General features: G+C 45.6%; 1 protein-coding gene across 1 annotated transcript; it reads right to left on the reverse strand.

The window, feature by feature from the left end:
• Positions 1 to 1,481: 1,481 nt before the first annotated feature.
• clint1a (clathrin interactor 1a) lies at positions 1,482 to 20,051 on the reverse strand. The gene is made up of 12 exons (XM_083651310.1): positions 19,927 to 20,051; positions 14,810 to 14,914; positions 13,770 to 13,866; positions 10,415 to 10,523; positions 9,429 to 9,596; positions 9,063 to 9,249; positions 8,584 to 8,803; positions 8,365 to 8,467; positions 7,455 to 7,520; positions 6,534 to 6,820; positions 5,289 to 5,481; positions 1,482 to 3,995 (listed from the first exon to the last, which is right to left on the reverse strand). The coding sequence occupies exons 1-12, from the start codon at positions 19,965 to 19,967 to the stop codon at positions 3,709 to 3,711; spliced, it is 1,863 nt and encodes a 620-aa protein (XP_083507436.1). The 5' UTR covers positions 19,968 to 20,051; the 3' UTR covers positions 1,482 to 3,708.
• Positions 20,052 to 20,386: the final 335 nt, after the last annotated feature.

Consider the following 20,386-nt stretch of genomic DNA (forward strand, 5'->3'; position numbering starts at 1 on the left):
GGTTATTACCCAGCAGGTGGCAGTATAAACACACTAGATGCCATCTGTGAGACCATTGTCATCTCAAAGAGCTTGTCCCTTTATGTTGCTTTTCCCGTTCATTTGAACAGCAATGACAGCGCAGTCTCAGCGGACTTCATAAATGCATTGTGAATAATTGAGTTTGTGAAGCTGGAGATTGCAGATGGCACTCAGAAGCTGTCATTTGTCTTGACGTCTCAGATTGCCTTTACTCTTTAATGGGCACATTACCCATAAAAGCACAATTTACTGTGTCTCATGGACGTTGTAAAGATGCTGTTTTCCTGTCTAAATGGCAGAGGTTACTTTTGGCGTGGAATGATTGCATTTTTCTATGTTTCTGGGGCTGCACCACTTTTTTCTTTTATTGTTTGCATTTTTTTTTAATTCATCAGTAGACCCTAGGGTCCAACCAGCAAAACTTCATTCAGTCTTAACTAACTGACCTTCCTTTTCATCTAATTTGATGCCGTGAAATAGGACAAAATCTATCAGTAGCGTTCAACACTTTGTAGATAATGTCAGAGCATATCAGTCTAACCCATTTCTCCAGTTAACAAGTCTTCCTCTCCAGAGAGCGAAAATGGGGTCAAGTGTTCAGCACTGGCTGTGTTTTTGTCTGGTGTTTGTCACACCAGTTTGTCCTGACAAAAACCTTGGTAGAATATGAGAAGGGCGGTACACTGGTGGTGATCAGAGATAAAGGCTACGTTTTGACAATGGTGCTTCTCTCGTAAGCAATAGAGTAGAGTAGAATACATGGGTATTCAGTCTACAGGCAGAAACAGTGAATTTACTCATCAGCTGAATTAACATTGAGACATATGGATGGTCACAGCATACACGCACGCTCACTGAAATATACCACAACACCACTGTTTGCGTTTCATCATTCATGAAATAATTATGTCAAGGAAAAGCTGAAAATAAAGGGAAATGAGTTCAAGCGCCACAGCAGCTGTTTAAAATAGGACTCAGCCGTTGCCTCTCTCTTGCGGTCCTGATGCTGCGCACACAGCGCAGCCAGCCAGCCATCTCATCAGGTAACTCTTTACTATTACAATCTGCACTCCACTTTCCCCATGATGTCTTCATCATAATCTCATCCACACAGCCCCATTGTTTTACAGAGGAGACTGTGATGCACTTGGCAGATGGCAGGCCATGGATTTGGTATCAAGAAGCATCCTCATGTCAGCTAATTTGCATGCACTCACTGTGTGATAAGTTATGCCGTCTACTTTTGTCCCGTTATCTCTCTCCCTTATGGAAACAAACTGCAGACATGCATGTTTACTGAAGGCCTCTCTCTCTCTCTCTTAGTTAACAACCCCACTCCAACTAAAAATGTCATTTCCAAGTCAAGTGAAATGACTTCACATTTGCTGCTTGAAGCTTTTTCGAGGGAGGCTAATGACACAGCACCAAATAACACACACCATTAACAAATTTCAATCAACTGTTTAATGTTGTAGATAAAGGATCTTGATGTGTAAATCAAATCAAAAACAATGGGGATAAATGCAAAATTGCAAAAGGATTTTCGATTCTCTCTTTACATTTGCATAAACTAGTGTTTTCAGTAACGATCCCATCTACGAGAAGATCTCAAAAACAATTCGAAGTAGAAAAAAAAAATGCATAAAACAAACCTCTAGTGATAATATATTTTAGAAAAACAGAGTAAATAGATTTTGGTCTTCTTTTTGTTTTTTAAACAGGTAATGCCTCGGACTCCGAGACAAGGCTACTGTGTTTGTGTCGGTGTGCTCAGCCTCGTGGAGCCCTTGGAGAGTAGAGGGGGAGCACAACTTCAATCCCTCTTGGGGGGGCTGCAGAATCCACTGCCTTTTTCCTCTGGTCGGTGAATTATTCATCTCGTCGTTGACATACCAGAAATATCACTCAGTTCGGATGCACTTATTATCAATCACTCATCAGAAGGGAAGGGGTCAGAAGGCGAAACACCGGGCGGGCACTCGGACCCTTGGAAGAGTGTCGTTTCGTCTCCGTGCGTCTCGGAGATCGAACGGGGAAAACGGTCGGAGGAAGCGGTCGGTGTGCGGCGCCGGGTGGGATTGTTCAGTATGTGCGAGTCCGTGCGCTCCTCAACGACACGTCCTCATCCGACTACCACGACAGCATATTATTGTGTAACACAAACAGCATCTCAACTGTCAGAGGTGCTCCCTCTGACACAAGCTTCTGTAACTGACATGGTGGGGAAAGTAGAAGACTTGGAATGACAACAGTGTTCGCAAGACTGCTTTGTTTTTAATATGTAACAGTAGTGAAGATGGAAGGTGAGAAGGCAGCATGTACTGAGATGCACCAAGTGAACATTTCTTTCGACAGACAGCAGATAGATCATCTCCATACAGTCTGCATCAACACTCCAGGCGCTGGATTAAGTTTAGATCAATTATAGGTGTTTTTGTAGTATTTGAAGTTATCACTGGCCTGAATAGGATGGTGACAATTAATTAAAATGTGCATATGGGGTGGGGGGACAAAACAAAAACAAAAAATTAATAAAACAATGAGCTACAATCGTATCCAATACCTGGGCTTAGATGCTACACCTGGCTTGAGGTGGGAAGTATGAATGCAGACGTTCACACACAGTACGGTAGCTGTCCTCAACACTGCACAGTCATTATTGTCTCATTTGAAGAGGTTAATTGAAGAGAAAAGGCAAAGAACTTCCAGGCACTCTGTGCTGTAATAAAGAACCCACAACCCCTCCTTGTATGAGGCTTTTCCTACCTACTGATTATCTCATTTGGATTGCAAACTTGATTATATTTATCTTTTAAAAAATATATATATTACCCCTAAGAAAGGCCACAAAGGATGGTCTGCTGATGGAGTAACTCCTCGAATCAACAGCGTTCAATTCAAACACTCATTCATTACTTTAACTATAGTACCGACAGGCCACATTCGGAGCATGCCGACACTTATGTACATCGCGAAGGTATCAAAGACCTTGTAAAATGTCTCAATTCACACCAGATCTAGTCCGTATGAAACAATTCTTCATGTCATCATTGCCTCTCATCCATGTACTTCATAACTTATTGTATGGGCTCCATAATTCTATTTACAGGTCAAGGGAAGAGCAAGGACACGTAAGAGGTAACTTGATATTCTCAAAGATACATTAGAAAGTTAAGATGGCTGATCAGGTTAACCAAACTCATATCATAATATCTAGTAAAATTACTGAGAACATGTCTCAAAAGATTTACGTAGCTATAGATGTTTTTTTGTTTGCTATTCTGGTGATTTCATTCGATTGAGGTTATAAAGCAAAATGACATTCTCGTGGGGGCAGATACCCATCCATCAGATCACGCTAATCTTTTCTCTCACTGACCGAAAGCTAATCAACAAGGCACACGATCAACAGTGTGTCTGTCTGACCACGGCCCTAAATCCAGGCAGATCATTGGTTCCAACACACAACACAAAACACACATTCATTCAGATCCATATCTCTACACAGCATTACTTAAAAAAAACAAAATAAGGAGATTCCAAGGTGATGATGGTATGATGATGATGATATCTGACATTATTCAAGTACTCTTTGTTTGCAGCTCATAACAATCCTTCACCGACGGACGGAGAAAAAGGGAGAGACTGACACCACTCTTCCAGAAATCCTCGCTCTCCCGGCTCCAATCACTTCCCAAAGTTGCCGAAGTCAGCGAAGGCATCCTGTTTGGGCTGTTGGACCAAGCCAGGGCTCATTCCCATCCCCATCCCCATCCCCATAGCACCAGGCATGCCCATGGCCATACCTGCCTGTGGCATCCCCATGTTCATGGCCATCCCCATCATGCCCTGGCCGGGGGACATGCCGGCAGCACCAGGGTGCATCATGGGACTCACAGGCGGTCTGGCTGGTGTGGGTCCGAGGTTGATACTTGCAAATCCCTGGGAGAGCATGTTGGCAGGCGCCTGGTTTCCTGGAAGTGACAGAACAAACTCCGTGAATACAAGTAGGAATGCAGGAATGCACCATGATATCGGCACGTCGTCCGTTATCGGCCGATAAAAGCCTTTAAAATGAAATATATGATGGCATCGGCACGGAAACAAACATTTCTGCCAATATGATATATATATAAAATGACGCTTTAAATGATGCTAACTCTAACCAACAACAACAATACTTATATTGTATTGTTGTTTGTGTTGGCAACCCTGCCCTGGGACTGCAGATGGAAAATAGCAATTTGCTATAATCTGGTGCAAAGCATCTTTTCTCTTTGAGATCAATGTTATTTTTTGCACATGGTCCCTGACAAATAAACTAATAAACTAACCCAGGGGTAGCATTATCCAAGGCTGTTTAAAGGAACACTCTGCCCATTTTCAACCAACTTTGTATCATTAGAACATCAGTAGTATATCAGAAAACTGTAAATTGTTTTGAAGTCTGTCATTTAATTTGACAGTTATTGAGTGTTAAAGTGTGGACCAGTGACATCACTGGTCCACACTAACTCAAATTAATAACTCATTAACTCAAATCAACTCTCAATAACTGTCAAACTAGATGAATGATGAATAGTTTGACAGTTATTGAGAGTTGATTTGAGTTAATGAGTTATTAATTTGAGTTAGTGTGGACCAGTGATGTCACTGGTCCACACTTTAACACTCAATAACTGTCAAATTAAATGACAGACTTCAAAACCGTTTACAGTTTTCTGATATACTACTGATGTTCTAATGATACAAAGCTGGTTGAAAATGGGCGGAGTGTTCCTTTAAGTAGGATGAATCTTACAGTTTTGTTTGAAAGTAAATGTTACATAAAAATAAAAAAAATATGGGATGTTTTACATAACCTAAGTTGAAGTAGTTTTCTTATTTTGCACCGTGAATGTGTACATTTTTGCAAGCATCGTATTTATGTCTGCACCTGCTGGTGGGCCATCATCACGATAAGAGTAGGCATCGTAATATTTTCATTCCACTACAGAAGAGACTTGAAATCAGGTGTAAGAAATGTGCGCATATATCTGCATCGGCCAAAAGTGTTGGAAAGTATCTGCATATCGGATATCGCAAAAAAAATAATAAAAAAAAATCCAATATCGTGCAAAATAAAAGCTCCGTAATTTAGAGAACACATTTGAGTGATACGCTGCTTTGACGGCGAGGCCAAACCCGGCTCCATGTGATTCCTCTCACCTTGCTGGAGTGTGTTGAGGCTCTCTCACCTTGCTGGAGTGTGTTGAGGCTGGGCTCACCTTGCTGGAGTGTGTTGAGGCTGGGCTGGCTGGCTTTCGGGGCGTGCATGCCGGGGCCCAGGAAGTCCAGGCTGATGTTGACCGACGGGTCTGACCAGGTAGCAGGGAGGGCAGCTTTGGCTCCGACGCCCTGAGAGAACACTCCCTGCTGAACAAGCTGAGGATGTAGAGGATCCCCCACGCACTGCATGGGCTGGCAAAGAGAGAGATGCACAAATACATCATAGAGATATGCTGTTAGGAAGAACACTCGTCTTTATCAAAAGCACAGAAATATACAAACCTAATCCTCTGATTTCCAGAGAACACTGAGATATACAACGAAAAGATGCAGGTTCTTTTTAATAATTCAAGGTCTTAACCCTTTACGCCGACACACTTAACACGGAGACTGTTGGTAGACTCATTCTGAACTCATTAAAACGAGCCATCTAAACTAGAATCAAAGGAGGAGTGGTGGGTGTCATCTCCTCAGTGAAACAAAAGAATCACATTTTTTTCTAAGTAGGTCAACAACCTTTTAGCATAGCAATACTGTTTACATACCATGGGCTTTTGTTGAGTTTTTAATGTTTTTCTGACTCAAACCCTCAGTCTTCTCATTCTGTATGCCAGTAACAGGAGGAGTGGGTGGTCTCTGGGGGAGACGAGCATCTGGTGAGGCTGCATGCTAAATCCTCCGCCATGATTGCCCCCACGTCTCGCAGTCACACTCGCTAGTCGCTACGTCTCCATCGCACATGCACACTGGCTAATGTGGCCCAACGAGCAGTATCAATGTTGAGTAAAGGAGAGTTTTTGATGCTGGGGGCAGTATTTATGTCACGAGCTTGGCATTTTGCTGAGAAGTAAACTACATAAACTGATGACGTCCCATCACAACACAATAACAGTTCATCAAAATCTTAATGTTGACTGAGTTTTATTCCATCATCACGTTTGGGAAAAGCGAGACACCCATCCTTCATTTTGTCCCTTTGTCGAAACTCAGACTGCATGTCTTCCTCCCTAAGCTTAGACTGTTTCTCTCTCATGCTCTTTAATCACAGACACAATGTCTGATTTGTGTGTGTGTGTGTGTGTGTGTGTGTGATTTATTTATGTGTGTGCGTGTGTGTGTGTGATTTATTTATGTGTGTGTGTGTGTGTGTGTGTGTGTGTGTGTGTGTGTGTGTGTGTGTGTGTGTGTGTGTGTGCGCGTGTGTGCGTGTGCGTGTGTGTGCGTGTGTGAGTGATCACACCTACCTGTGACCTGGACTGGGGAAAGATGGTGGTGCTCATGCTCTGTGTGCTGCTCATGCTAAAGTTGAGGCTCTGGGAGGAGGTGAGGGACTGGTGAGTCGGCCCCATCAAGTCAAACAGGTCTGCTGAGGGAGGTCCAGCGACTGGAGCCGGGGCAGCAGGGGCGACTGTCATGGCTGCAAAAAGGTCATTTCCTCCAGCAGCGTCACCAGACTGAGCAGATGATGGCATCTGACCTCCAGGGAAGGCATTCCAATCTCCAAAGTCTGCAGCTCCGCTAGAGGCTGCAGCTGGCAACAATAAACACAGAGAGAGAGAGAGAGAGAGAGAGAGAGGGGGGGGGGTTATCATCCATTCAGATGAGCAGGAAGGCTTCTACTATGATCTGTAAATAAATAAAGTAACGCAAATAATTGGAAGGTACAATACTACAAAGTCAAGCTACCATTATTCCAGCTATGCTTTATAGAAACCTGCCTGTCAAATTCCCCAGAAAAGGTGCACAATACAAAAAAAAATGTAATATGTAAAAACATTTTTGATAGCAATTCTAAATGTTCTCCTCTTCATTGATGACCATTATAACCTAGCTTTATCCGGGGCATTTTCAGTGACACGTTTTAAATTTTCATTGAATCTGCCCTTCCTGTCCTCTCTCTCTCTCTCTCTCCATCTCGGGTTCTTCCACCCCCACCAACATCTTCCTCTGTCCCTGTCTCCTTGTCATCCATAACAGGAGTTGATGTGTGTCTGTTCTTGTTATGCAGAGCAGGTAGCAGGCTCCATATGGCCAGGGCTCCCTACCAGGCAGCATCCCTCTGAATATTCTAGCAGTATGGCTGCAACGCGGCATAGCGCGCGCACGCCGCACACACATGCACATATACTAACAAACAAAAACAAAAACAAAAACCAAGAACCAACCGGGTCCTGAGGAGAGGCCACCAGAAGCAGCAGGCGAGGAGAAGTCAGCAAATCCACTGATCAGGTCTGCATTGAGAAAGAGACATTGACGTGTCATTTAGACAAGCGAGCTCCAGGTGTCATTCTACCGTAGTTAGCATTCCTTCAGTGTCAGGAGTGAAGGAGGGAGGGGGAGGGGGGGTAGTGGATGGGTGGAGGAGACCAAACATCTGCTCGGTGCTCCCGCCCCCTCCATCCACCAGGGACTGCTCCCAAAACATCTGGTGCACTTAGCTACTATATATCAACTCCCCCCCCCTTGCCCCCCCAAACCTGAAGCTAGAATCAGCCCAACGTCGACTGCGTGGCATCTTCAAAACATACAGGCAGCAATGAGCGATATCAGGGGTTCCAAACCTTTTTTGGTTTGTGACCCTATTTTGACGCCGGAAAAATCTAGGGACCCGCGACATTAAAATTCTGGTACACCATCGATAATGTCATCAGTGATGTCGTCAGTGATAATATAATTAGATTTTCATCTACATAAAAAAATAAAAAATAAGAGTCAGTCACAATGTTGATTGAGGCTATGGTCCGTTGATGGAGTATGTGACATTATGTGAGATTAGTAATGTCACATAATGTAACACTGTTTGGATGTCACCTGCAATTACCACTCATCACCATAGGTGTCACCCAAGAGAACAAAGCTGAAATCTTAGAGATTATCACTTTAAACTCAGAACTAAAATAAAAAATAGAAAACCACGAGTGACCCTAATCATCTTCGGTAGTATTAAATTGGGTCTGGTGTAAAACCTTTTTTTTTTATTTCTTTTTCCAGGTGACCCTATTTGAATTCCAGGCGACCCCACTTAGGGTCGCGACCCTAAGGTTGGGAACCACCATATGAGAGGCTGCACTTTACCTGTTTTCGCAGGCTGGCTGGGGCCTGTGTCCACCATCAGTAGGTCAGCCAGGCCGCTACTGGAGGCCTGAGGGGCTGCTGCTGCTGCTGCTGCTGACTGGGGCTGAAACAGACAACAGAGCGAAAGATCAGGAGACAATACAAACACACACACACACTCACACCCATACGCATGCATGTACACAGACACACATGTACAGACACACACACACACACTACCTGTTTTGGGGTGCTGTCTGGACTGCCGTCTCCTGTGTAGTGGGCTGCGGCGCCCAAGTCGACTTTTTTGGTCGGCACCCCGCCTCTCTTCCGTGTCGCGGTCGTCTCTGTCGCCTGGACGATCTGAACGCTCTTCGTCGTGACGGTCTCCTCTTCATCTTTGAACTCTCTCCCTGGCTCCCCGTTGCGCGACGGCCGACCCCGGTCATCCTCATTGTCACTGTGGAGAGAAAATAAGGGGTCAGACAGGTTCTAGGCCGGCCGCCGGCCGGGCGAGAGAGAATATAGGAAAGATTTTCCCCTCAACATATCTTTTCAAGGAACACAAAAGCAGCGGGATCCAAGCTTCCCTTGGGAGGAGCCCCGGTTTTCTCTAAGCGCCCGAGGCTGTCTCTGTTCTCTTTCTGACCGTTAAGTCTGTAATATGTCACCACCTTCAACTAGAACAAGATCACTCCTCCTCCTCCTCCTCCTCCTACCTGAATCGGTCCGGCGAGTCGTCTCGGTCCTTCTTCCTGAACTTGTTGATGGTGTCGTCGATGGTGCTGCCGATCTTGTCGCTGATCTCTCCCAGCTTCTCGCTGAAGGGGAACGGCCCTTTGCTCCGGTCCCAGTCGTCGTCCCACTTCCCCCGGCTTTCACCCCCGTCGTCGTACCTTTCCCCCGCTGGAGGAGGAGAGAGAGAGAGCGCCAGAAAAGAGGGGATGGTTGGGGGGGAAGGGCGGGGGGAAATGGCGAGGGAAAGAAAGATGTTTGTGCACGATTCAATGTTAATTCATCTCATGAATTGCTCAAACTGAAAACAAACAGGAAGGAGAAACTGAGATGCAGTGATGAGGACTTACAGTAACCTCTGTGTCCTCCCGAGCTCTCGGAGGAGACGCCAATATATTTGTCTTTGTTCTTCTTTGCCTTCTTCCTCTCCTCCCTCAACCTCTCGTCGTCCTGCACAAACCCAACCATCTCCTTCACCTTCTGACGCACGTTCACCCCCTGGTCCTTCCCGTTCTCATCTAGTGGAGAGAAAGAGAGAGAAACAAAGAGGGTGAGATCATCAGTGAGTCAATGAATATTGAGTGAGTTTGGAAGAAGAGACCTATTTGAAAGTGACCAAGTGATAGTAACAGGGCTGCACCTAACGATTATTTTCATTATCGATTAATTGATTAGTTGTTTGGTTTATAAAATGTCAGAAAATGGTGAATAAATGTCGATCAGTGTTTCCCAAAGCCCAAGATGACGTCCTCTAATGTCTTGTTTTGTCTACAACCCAAAGATATTTAGTTTACTGTCATAGAGGAGTAAAGAAACCAGAAAATATTCACATTTAAGAAGCTCGAATCAGAGAATTTTGACCTTTTTCCTTAAAGAAATTACTCAAAACGATGAATCGATTATCAAAATAGCTGTTGATTCTTTTTCTGTCGATCGACTCATCGATTCATCGTTGCAGCTCTAGATAGTACCTTATGAGTGTATTCAAATCACACAAATAGACAGTGAAAGTCAGGCCCACATGTCCGTGTTTGTAAACAAACACAGCCACATGTGGTTGGGAGGCGTGAACGCAGTTATGGTGCGGTTGTTAAGGGGGTTTGTGGTGGAAGCAGTTCTCAGGGCCTGCATCCAGTCATTACAGCTCACATTCAAGTGTGTCACTGAACACACACCACAACGCTGAGGTGGAAAGGGAAGCTTCGTCTAATTCAAGAGAAAAATTGAAGAAGCAAACTAATCAAATGGTGAGTGATGATGAGTGGTCTGAGTGTTTGACTAGGATGCACTATTCCTCCAGGAACACAGCAGGAACGATGGCATGACGAGAACTTACCTACAAAGTGGTAGCTCTCCAAGGACCTGAGGTCGTAGAGATGCTCTCTGCTGCTGGTGACGACCCTCTCTGATCCGTTCCTGATCAGGTGGGCCAGCAGCAGCAGGGACTGAGAGGAGGAAGAGGAGAAGAGAACAGCGGTTACAGCAAACAGCGCCGAGGCCTACGAGGCTTCTGCAACGTCTAATGTACTTTTTCTATACGTGGCGTGACCTCACATGGTACAGCACAAACAGGCGTGACCTCACATGGTACAGCACAAACAGGCGTGACCTCACATGGTACAGCACAAACAGGCGTGACCTCACATGGTACAGCACAAACAGACGTGACCTCACATGGTACAGCACAAACAGGCGTGACCTCACACGGTACAGCACAAACAGGCGTGACCTCACATGGTACAGCACAAACAGGCGTGACCTCACATGGTACAGCACAAACAGACGTGACCTCACATGGTACAGCACAAACAGGCGTGACCTCACATGGTACAGCACAAACAGACGTGACCTCACATGGTACAGCACAAACAGGCGTGACCTCACACGGTACAGCACAAACAGGCGTGACCTCACATGGTACAGCACAAACAGGCGTGACCTCACATGGTACAGCACAAACAGGCGTGACCTCACATGGTACAGCACAAACAGGCGTGACCTCACATGGTACAGCACAAACAGGCGTGACCTCACACTGTACAGCACAAACAGACGTGACCTCACACGGTACAGCACAAACAGGCGTGACCTCACACGGTACAGCACAAACAGACGTGACCTCACATGGTACAGCACAAACAGACGTGACCTCACACAGTACAGCACAAACAGGCGTGACCTCACACAGTACAGCACAAACAGACGTGACCTCACACGGTACAGCACAAACAGACGTGACCTCACACAGTACAGCACAAACAGACGTGACCTCACACGGTACAGCACAAACAGACGTGACCTCACATGGTACAGCACAAACAGGCGTGACCTCACACGGTACAGCACAAACAGGTGTGACCTCACACGGTACAGCACAAACAGGTGTGACCTCACACGGTACAGCACAAACAGACGTGACCTCACATGGTACAGCACAAACAGGCGTGACCTCACACGGTACAGCACAAACAGGTGTGACCTCACACGGTACAGCACAAACAGACGTGACCTCACGCGGTACAGCACAAACAGACGTGACCTCACGCGGTACAGCACAAACAGGCGTGACCTCACACGGTACAGCACAAACAGGCGTGACCTCACACGGTACAGCACAAACAGGCGTGACCTCACACGGTACAGCACAAACAGGTGTGACCTCACACGGTACAGCACAAACAGACGTGACCTCACGCGGTACAGCACAAACAGGTGTGACCTCACACGGTACAGCACAAACAGGTGTGACCTCACACGGTACAGCACAAACAGACGTGACCTCACGCGGTACAGCACAAACAGGCGTGACCTCACACTGTACAGCACAAACAGGCGTGACCTCACACGGTACAGCACAAACAGACGTGACCTCACGCGGTACAGCACAAACAGGCGTGACCTCACACGGTACAGCACAAACAGACGTGACCTCACACGGTACAGCACAAACAGACGTGACCTCACACGGTACAGCACAAACAGACGTGACCTCACGCGGTACAGCACAAACAGACGTGACCTCACACAGTACAGCACAAACAGACGTGACCTCACACGGTACAGCACAAACAGACGTGACCTCACACGGTACAGCACAAACAGGCGTGACCTCACACGGTACAGCACAAACAGGTGTGACCTCACACGGTACAGCACAAACAGACGTGACCTCACGCGGTACAGCACAAACAGGTGTGACCTCACACGGTACAGCACAAACAGGTGTGACCTCACACGGTACAGCACAAACAGGCGTGACCTCACACGGTACAGCACAAACAGGTGTGACCTCACACGGTACAGCACAAACAGGCGTGACCTCACACGGTACAGCACAAACAGACGTGACCTCACACGGTACAGCACAAACAGGCGTGACCTCACGCGGTACAGCACAAACAGGCGTGACCTCACACGGTACAGCACAAACAGGCGCGCCTGGGGGTTTGTGTTTCCATACATCAGGGCTACCCGCGTGGAGGCGTGTCTTATATAACTGACGACGCGTTTGTCTCGAGTCACAAAGCAGCGGCAGCATGGGATATGGCTGTGTGACTGTGCCTAGTCACAGATGGTCAAAAGTTGTAGTTAAAACGGTGGCTAAACATTGCATTGTACAAGTTCTTCACATTAAAAGGCCTTTTGCTAGTTTTATTATTATTATTTTTTTTTTTATGTTTTTTTCCCCCGATTTTTTTTGCCCATTTTTATCCCCCGTTTTAGTGCTCATTTGAATTACTCAATCCTGGTTGCTACTCCATCCTCTGCCGATCTGGGGAGAGCCGAGACTGATTCCATGCATCCTCCGAGGCATGGGCAGTCAAGTCAGCCGCTTCTTTTCACCTGCCCGAGGAAGCTTCACCGGTAGGACATAGCACGTGGGAGGTTCACGCTATTCCAACCAGTTCCCCTCCCTCTGAACAGGCGCCCTTAACGATCAGAGGAGGAACTATAAGCAACCAGGATGTTGCATGTTTTTGTGAAGGGGGTTCCTATATGAAGGAGACCCCCGGGAGGCACAGGGAGAACATGCAAACTCCACACAGAAAGGCCATTTTGCCGACCCCACCCGGGTGGTGGGCACTCGAGGACATGCGGACGGGCACGCATTCCTTCAGTGTTCACATCGGCCCAGGTGGGAATCGAACCCACGACCTTCGAGCTGTGAGGCGATAGTGCTTACCACCGCACCACCGTACCTCCTCCTAGAGCTTTTATTATTAAGCAGCAGCAACAGGAAATCAGCTCAGCAGTTACAATATCGCGGCTCCGGTAAGGCTGAAAGCGTTCAGGAAACGGTAACGTAAAGCCGATATCTGAAAGCCCAAACAGAAACCCAGGAGAGAAACGAAACTACAGAGATTCAGTTAGAAACTACTAAAGTACTGAGATCCTGAACAGAGGCTTTTAAAAATGCCTTTCTCTCTGCTCTCTCCACTCCAGCACAGACGTGAAAGTTTCACGTGGCTATGCTCACAGCACAGCTGTTTGAGGGGAGAAGGTGGTCGTCAGTCACGGGTTGGCCCCACACAGGAGTAAGTCCATCTCGGTGCGGGCGAAAAAACGGATAATGGGAAAGGAAATGAGCGAGATGTGGCACGGGCCATCCCGGGCCAAAGCGCCAATGGCAAAGAGCTCTAAGTGTGTGTTGTGCGCTTATTATGGGATGCACTCGTGGTGCTGCAGCACACCTTGTAAACTCTCCTCCAGTTCTTCTTGTTGTCCCTCAGCATGCGGTTCCACACCATGTTCATCACCTCTGGGAACTGCTCATACATGAAGGTGGCTCTGCAGCAAAGAGACAAGACACAGAGACATGAAGGTGGCTCTGCAACAAAGAGACAAGACACAGAGACATGAAGGTGGCTCTGCAGCAAAGAGACAGACACAGAGACATGAAGGTGGCTCTGCAACAAAGAGACAAGACACAGAGACATGAAGGTGGCTCTGCAACAAAGAGACAGACACAGAGACATGAAGGTGGCTCTGCAACAAAGAGACAGACACAGAGACATGAAGGTGGCTCTGCAACAAAGAGACAAGACACAGAGACATGAAGGTGGCTCTGCAACAAAGAGACAGACACAGAGACATGAAGGTGGCTCTGCAACAAAGAGACAAGACACAGAGACATGAAGGTGGCTCTGCAACAAAGAGACAAGACACAGAGACATGAAGGTGGCTCTGCAACAAAGAGACAAGACACAGAGACATGAAGGTGGCTCTGCAACAAAGAGACAGACACAGAGATGACACCAAAAAGTGATGTTTCATAACCTTGTCAAAATTATCATAACCTTTCTAGTGTTCAATTCAGGGTGTGAATTTCGTCAAGACCATTTGACCTTCGGCATCACACCTTTTTTTTTTAGGGCACAAGGTCACATGTCAGGGCACAAAGGCCATCGCTCTATTGACATCGTGAAGAGAGATTTATTTGAAATGTGTGTTAAAATGATCCAGTGACACATCCTTTGCATAGAGCAGCTACATTAAACTGAGACCACTGATGCTTTTAAAGCAACTGACAGTAGCAGGCTGGTAGCAGGGCACTGCCAAGGTGGCCTTAGAGATCTCAGGGCATCACAGACAGTGGGAGGGGCAACAGAGTAATTCCCACCCTGGTTCAATTCCATATACAAACAGCCCTGGCACTTTTTAGCAGGACATCATGCGTATGGTGTATATATATATATAGTATAAGTCAGGGAGGAATGGTGAGTGTTCTTACTTAGAAATGTCAGCCATCAGCTGTCCCGAGGGTCCCCAGGGATCATCGTTGGTGGCCTCCCTCACTTTAGACTCCACCTCAGAGTAGTTCATCACCACATTGGTTCTATATGAAGGAATAAAAAGAAATCAGTGAAACAATAACACATGTTTACGTCATGAAATCATGCCAACATTAAAGTATCCGACATGAAATTTGGCATTTTGGGTCAAAATATTGATTTATTTGTTGTGGCGTCCATTGAAAGTAACAACATGGAGAATCATGGATGAAAGACTCTCTCATGACAGCCACGCCCAGCGACACACCTGCACAGAGAGGCTAAAGACAATGGGCACTGACGCCCCGTGCAGAGACTATAGCCACGTTTTAGCGTGTAGAGACGCCTGCTGGTCGCCTGGTGCTGCAGCTTGATTGGCTGTCTTGCAGTATTTCCCTCTTCAAATTGGTCAATGTCAAACTGGCCCTTCCTCTCCGTCGCTGCCGTCCGCCGCTCATCGCCTCGCAAAGCATGCTGGGATACCTGGCGACGCGATCCAATACAAAGTGAATGGGCAGCAGGCAGCGGCTACAGCCGGTGCACTGTCTACACGCTAGTACAAACGTGGCTGTAGTCTGCACGGGGCGTCAGTGTGTGTACGGCTGGGCATGCAACCTTACAGCAAAAAATTATACAAAGAAAAAGATAAAAGTGCCAAAAGAAACAAATGCAAATATGTGTGTGTATGTGTGTGCTTCCCAGAGACATACAATAGTTAAAGTCTAAAATTGCACTGATGAATGTGGGTGGAGTGGGGCCTGTGGGCAAACTAAACTAAAAGCATTGTCAGGTCAGAAATGAGCAGCCACATACAGGCCCACACACAGAGTCACCCGAGACCAGTAGGCAACACAAACTACTATCAGTGTCGACTATTTAACAAACTGTCTAACTAGAAAAGAACACAGGAAAGTGGGAAGAAATCAGCTCATCTCATCTATTTATTGTGCAGATAAAGATTAATTACAAGTTTTGTTTAGTTTTCTCAACAATTGGGCTTCTCTATCCCCTTAGGCTCTGTGGGGCAAAGACAACCAGAATAACTTGAAATATGCCTGCCACAGTCAACAAGGTTAGCCGCAGGGCTGCACGATTCGTCGTATTTTCATCGTCATGGCGATATGAACATGCACGTGGTGCGACGTGGTGAACACGTCGCAAAAGTCACGTCATCGGAATGGGGGGAAAAAAGTTACGTTACAGGAGCAAAATGCTCTTTCATGTCTTTCATGTCTAGTGTCAAACTGCACATTAGGGTTGCCAACCCCCATCGACCCCTGAGCCTTCTACATCGGACCATCGTGATAAATTACGTGATTGAATAACAAATTTGCAGATTTGCAGGCGTTGTTAAACAAATGCACCTTATCTCCAGTTCAGAGAAGCAGAGCAGAGCGGAGGGGAGGCGGAGATGAGGAGCAGAAGTAATTTGTGTTGTGAAAATGTTAGAAATACGAAACTTCACATTCTTTCCTGTTTTTACCCCAATGTAAGTAATGAACAAGTTTTCAAATGTGAATTCAACTCGCCTGTTTCTATGAAGTTGCTTCCATTACATACAGGCTCTTCTGTGTTTCTATCTCTCCAATAACGTGATGTTAGGTTCAAAAGCCAGACGATAACTAACGTTATCCGCCAGTAATTCTGCCTGTTTTCTGCCAGCTAGTTAAATTGTTAAAAGTCATTTCGTCATCGCAATATTGAAAAGTGTTATCGCACCTTTTCCTCATATTGTGCAGCCCTAGTTATCGGCCTGTGATAAAACTCAGATGATAGACACTGACAGACAGAATTGTCAGCAGCATGTTACATCATGCCATTTCCACTTGCAGAAGCAGTTGACTCTGTGGAGTCAGTGGGCGGAGATGATTACACAACAAACCAAAGCAAACCAAGCATTCGCCGATATTTGTACAGATTAGAATAGAAAAACATGTAGGTTCAGAAGGCCTTTGTCCTCCTGACACACACACACTAATGTCACCATCAAGCCAACCAGCCCTCAGTGATTGAATAGATTTATATAGATTTAGATTCATATTTATATAGATTCATATTTGTACTATAGATTTATACTATAGATTCAGATTTATAATCCAGGCACTTTGACTCTCGTACGCCTCTGTGGTGTTGGATATTGTTGGCCAGCTGACAGCTGTACATTAGTCCTTGCTTTAACATGGTCGTATCTGTATCTTTTTGTCTTTCTCTTTTGATTCTTAAATGTGTATGAATGAACTATTTGTTTTTGTTTGCTTTGCAACGTACCTGCCCTAAACTTCCCCTTGAGGGACTAATAAAGTTACTTTATGACTAATAAAGTTACTTTATTAGTATTAAGTATTTTGAATTGAATTGAAGGACAGAAAATGTGCGTGTCCAATCTACAGCGCTCGCTACACCGTGAAGGCTGTTGCTGAGAAGAGCAAAGCAGTCCCAATGAGGGAAAATACCAGAGAAAAGTGAAATCATTTCTGATGCCAAAAGAATACAACTTATTCAGGCAAAGCGTACATAGGCCTCAACAGGAAAATATACATACAGTACACATACACTAAACGCTTGACGTTTACTCTTCCTCTGGCAGCGATTCAGTTGATTCATCCATTCGTTGCTGCCTGAGGAACAGTCAGTGTAACCACTTGAAATGCATTGCCTTGAGTGTATAGCCGCCTAGCCCTAGCGGATCGCCATATTTGTTTCATGCCATGGCCTGGCTGTATGTGTGTCTCAATTTTTACAACTATTAGCTTGAATAAAAAAGTGTTCTTATAGGACAATAGACGTATATCATCTATAGGCAAACAGGTCTAATATTAAACCTGATCAGAGCCAAAACATGGGGAGGTGGTTTTGGACGCGGCACCCTCTCATTCCCTCCTTACTAGTTACTACTACAGTACTGCCACATCAGCAGCAGCACAGGGCCTCACAGAGCAGCATTGACGGGCAGCTAAACCGAGACACACCCTCTCTGTGGTTCACGAGACGGCCTATTACTATTGCAGGCAGTAGTAGGGTATGGCTCCCACACTGACAACATGTTATATTGTGTAGCATTTAGCCAAGGTCTATAAAATGGTTTGAAAACTACCGTTAGCCAATCGCTAGCCTACATTTTGTCTATGCCTCTCTGTCCATGTCTAGGGACAGTACTGCAGAATGTATGCACGACGCAAGAGGACACTGTGATGTGACGCAACAACTACCTACAGTTTTATTCATATTATCTCCTCACACACACAGTAGTGGCCCTGCCCTAGATAACAGCCAGATCAAACGGAAGCTGTGATACACTGTCACAGTGACTGTGTTTGTGTTGTGACACATTATCACACACAGGTTTCCGTTTGACTGCTGTGCTGTAGCGCTCTATCTGTAATTCGTCTCCTTCATGAAGAGTCACCTGTCTGTCTTCTAAATGTTCGTAATTTAATGTAAACATCCCTTTAATTCAAATCCATGCATGTCATTTGCCTTTGTAATTGTTCCGTTCAATCATACAAGGAGACATGTTCGATTACAGCAGTTGAATGAATGATTCATAATAGGTCGTTTTGGTCGTTTCATTTGTCTCAATACAAAAACTGGCACTCGAGACACGGCTTCTTTCATGAGTCGACACAGTTCAAAAGAACCTGGAGGAAAGTGAACATGGAAACTCCCTTCCCTATGTCTCTCCTTTGGTCTGTCCCTCTCCCCCCTCGATGTCTCTCCTTTGGTGCGTCCCTCTCCTCTCCCCCCTCGACAGTCACCCATGTTCAAAGAGGTCAGACTCCAGGGGAGACAAGTGCATTTAGGAGGAATGCATTCTTGGAGAGACTTGAGAACCTGCTGTTCCCTCAGCATGCCAAATCGCCCGTTAAAACTTCTGAAGTGAGGAGCTATTGTGCAATAATAGCATTACGACGGCCTTGCAGGCAGCAGCACACACCTCTCTCTCATGTCTACTCAGCAGTGATCAAATCAACACGGTGACAAAAGACACACAATGCTCCTCTCAAGGTGTGCCATTAGAGCTGGCTTATCATTTCAGCCAATGAAGTGCTGCTGTCTGTCTGTCCACCATACAGGCCAACAACACTGTTTGCCATCATCACACTATGCAAATGAAAGCAGCTGTACACACTGGCTGCACAGACCCAATACCTGTTGGTTTGTCAATGCCTTTGCCTTTAGCCTGCCTGACCATTGCCTGGTTGTCACTCTACTTCAATCAAATAGCTGGTTAAAAAGTGAACAGTAACTGATGTCTCAATCATTGACCGTCTCAATAAGCAGGCCTACATCCATCAACAAGTTACACGTGATATTACAGGATCATTGGCCATGGTTAATAATATGTTAATATGTTCTGGGCTGGCTTAATACCCATTGTCTCTTACTAGTAGTATTGACATCTAAGACATTTGGACACCAGTATGAGCTTAAACGTTACACTAGGCGGAAGAAGAAATGCACCATAACATTTGGTAGTGAGAGCAGATCATAATCCAGCTTAACGTTACTGTTGTAAAGTTAAATCACCATGGACATGTCTGACCTATCTCTACAAGTATTTACGTAACGTAACGTGGAACGCTACATATTTCAAAACAGACTGTAGTAGCTAACGCTACGTATCGTGCTGTGTGAGCGGTGTATGCCTGAAAGTGTAACGTTAAAACATTCCAGGCTGCTTTATTCTGACCCGGAGCTGTCAAACTAGCTTAGCTGGCTAGCTTAGTTAGCTAGGTACATAGCCAACAAGCTAGCTAATTAGCTTGTTGGCTAGGTGAGCTACAGTCGGAGAAAACAAATGAACAAAAGGCTTAATGATCTCATGACAGTGTCACGGTTATCCCACATGGATAGACCTAACCGGCGAAATAATGTTGACAAAGAAGAAACGATCATAGCCAGAGCAAATAGTATTTTTCGAAGCCAGCTAACGTTGGCTAGCTAGTAGCAAACAGGCTAGCTAGCTAAGTTGGTAGTGTGACGTGACGTCAAAGTTTGGGTACGTGTCTCTTTCAAACAGGTAAACTCCAGACCCAAACAACACCCAATCGACGGTATATAGTTTGAATATACTCACGCTTTGTCAACCAATTCCCTGACCTTCCACATATTCAGCATCTTGGCTCTGTGAAGAGGGGCGTTCAGCCTCGACAAACCCTTTAGCCCAGACAAACACCGAAACCAAACCTTGAACTCTGGAAAGTAAACTCTTCACCTCTCTCAAGACAGGAGGCGCAAACGCGCACCCAGCCAGCCAGCCACCAACACCAGCCAGGCAGGAAAGGTTACTATGTGGGGAACGTCCTGGAAACGTCATCGATACCGTAAGCAAGAGTTGTCTTTGATATTAATTAAGACCAGATTGCTGTCAGATAATGTGTCAGATATTACTTCGTAGGCTACAGAATTATAAGCTATAAAGAAAAGAAAACTATGATTAAACAAAAAACATTGATCATAAATTTACATTATCTCAGCTTAACATCTAATAAATGAAATAATAATTAGATTAAACTGTTCCTCAATTTGCTGAGCCC

Source organism: Poromitra crassiceps (assembly GCF_964638095.1).
Source record: "Poromitra crassiceps genome assembly, chromosome: 15".
Taxonomy (NCBI): Eukaryota; Metazoa; Chordata; class Actinopteri; order Beryciformes; family Melamphaidae; genus Poromitra; species Poromitra crassiceps.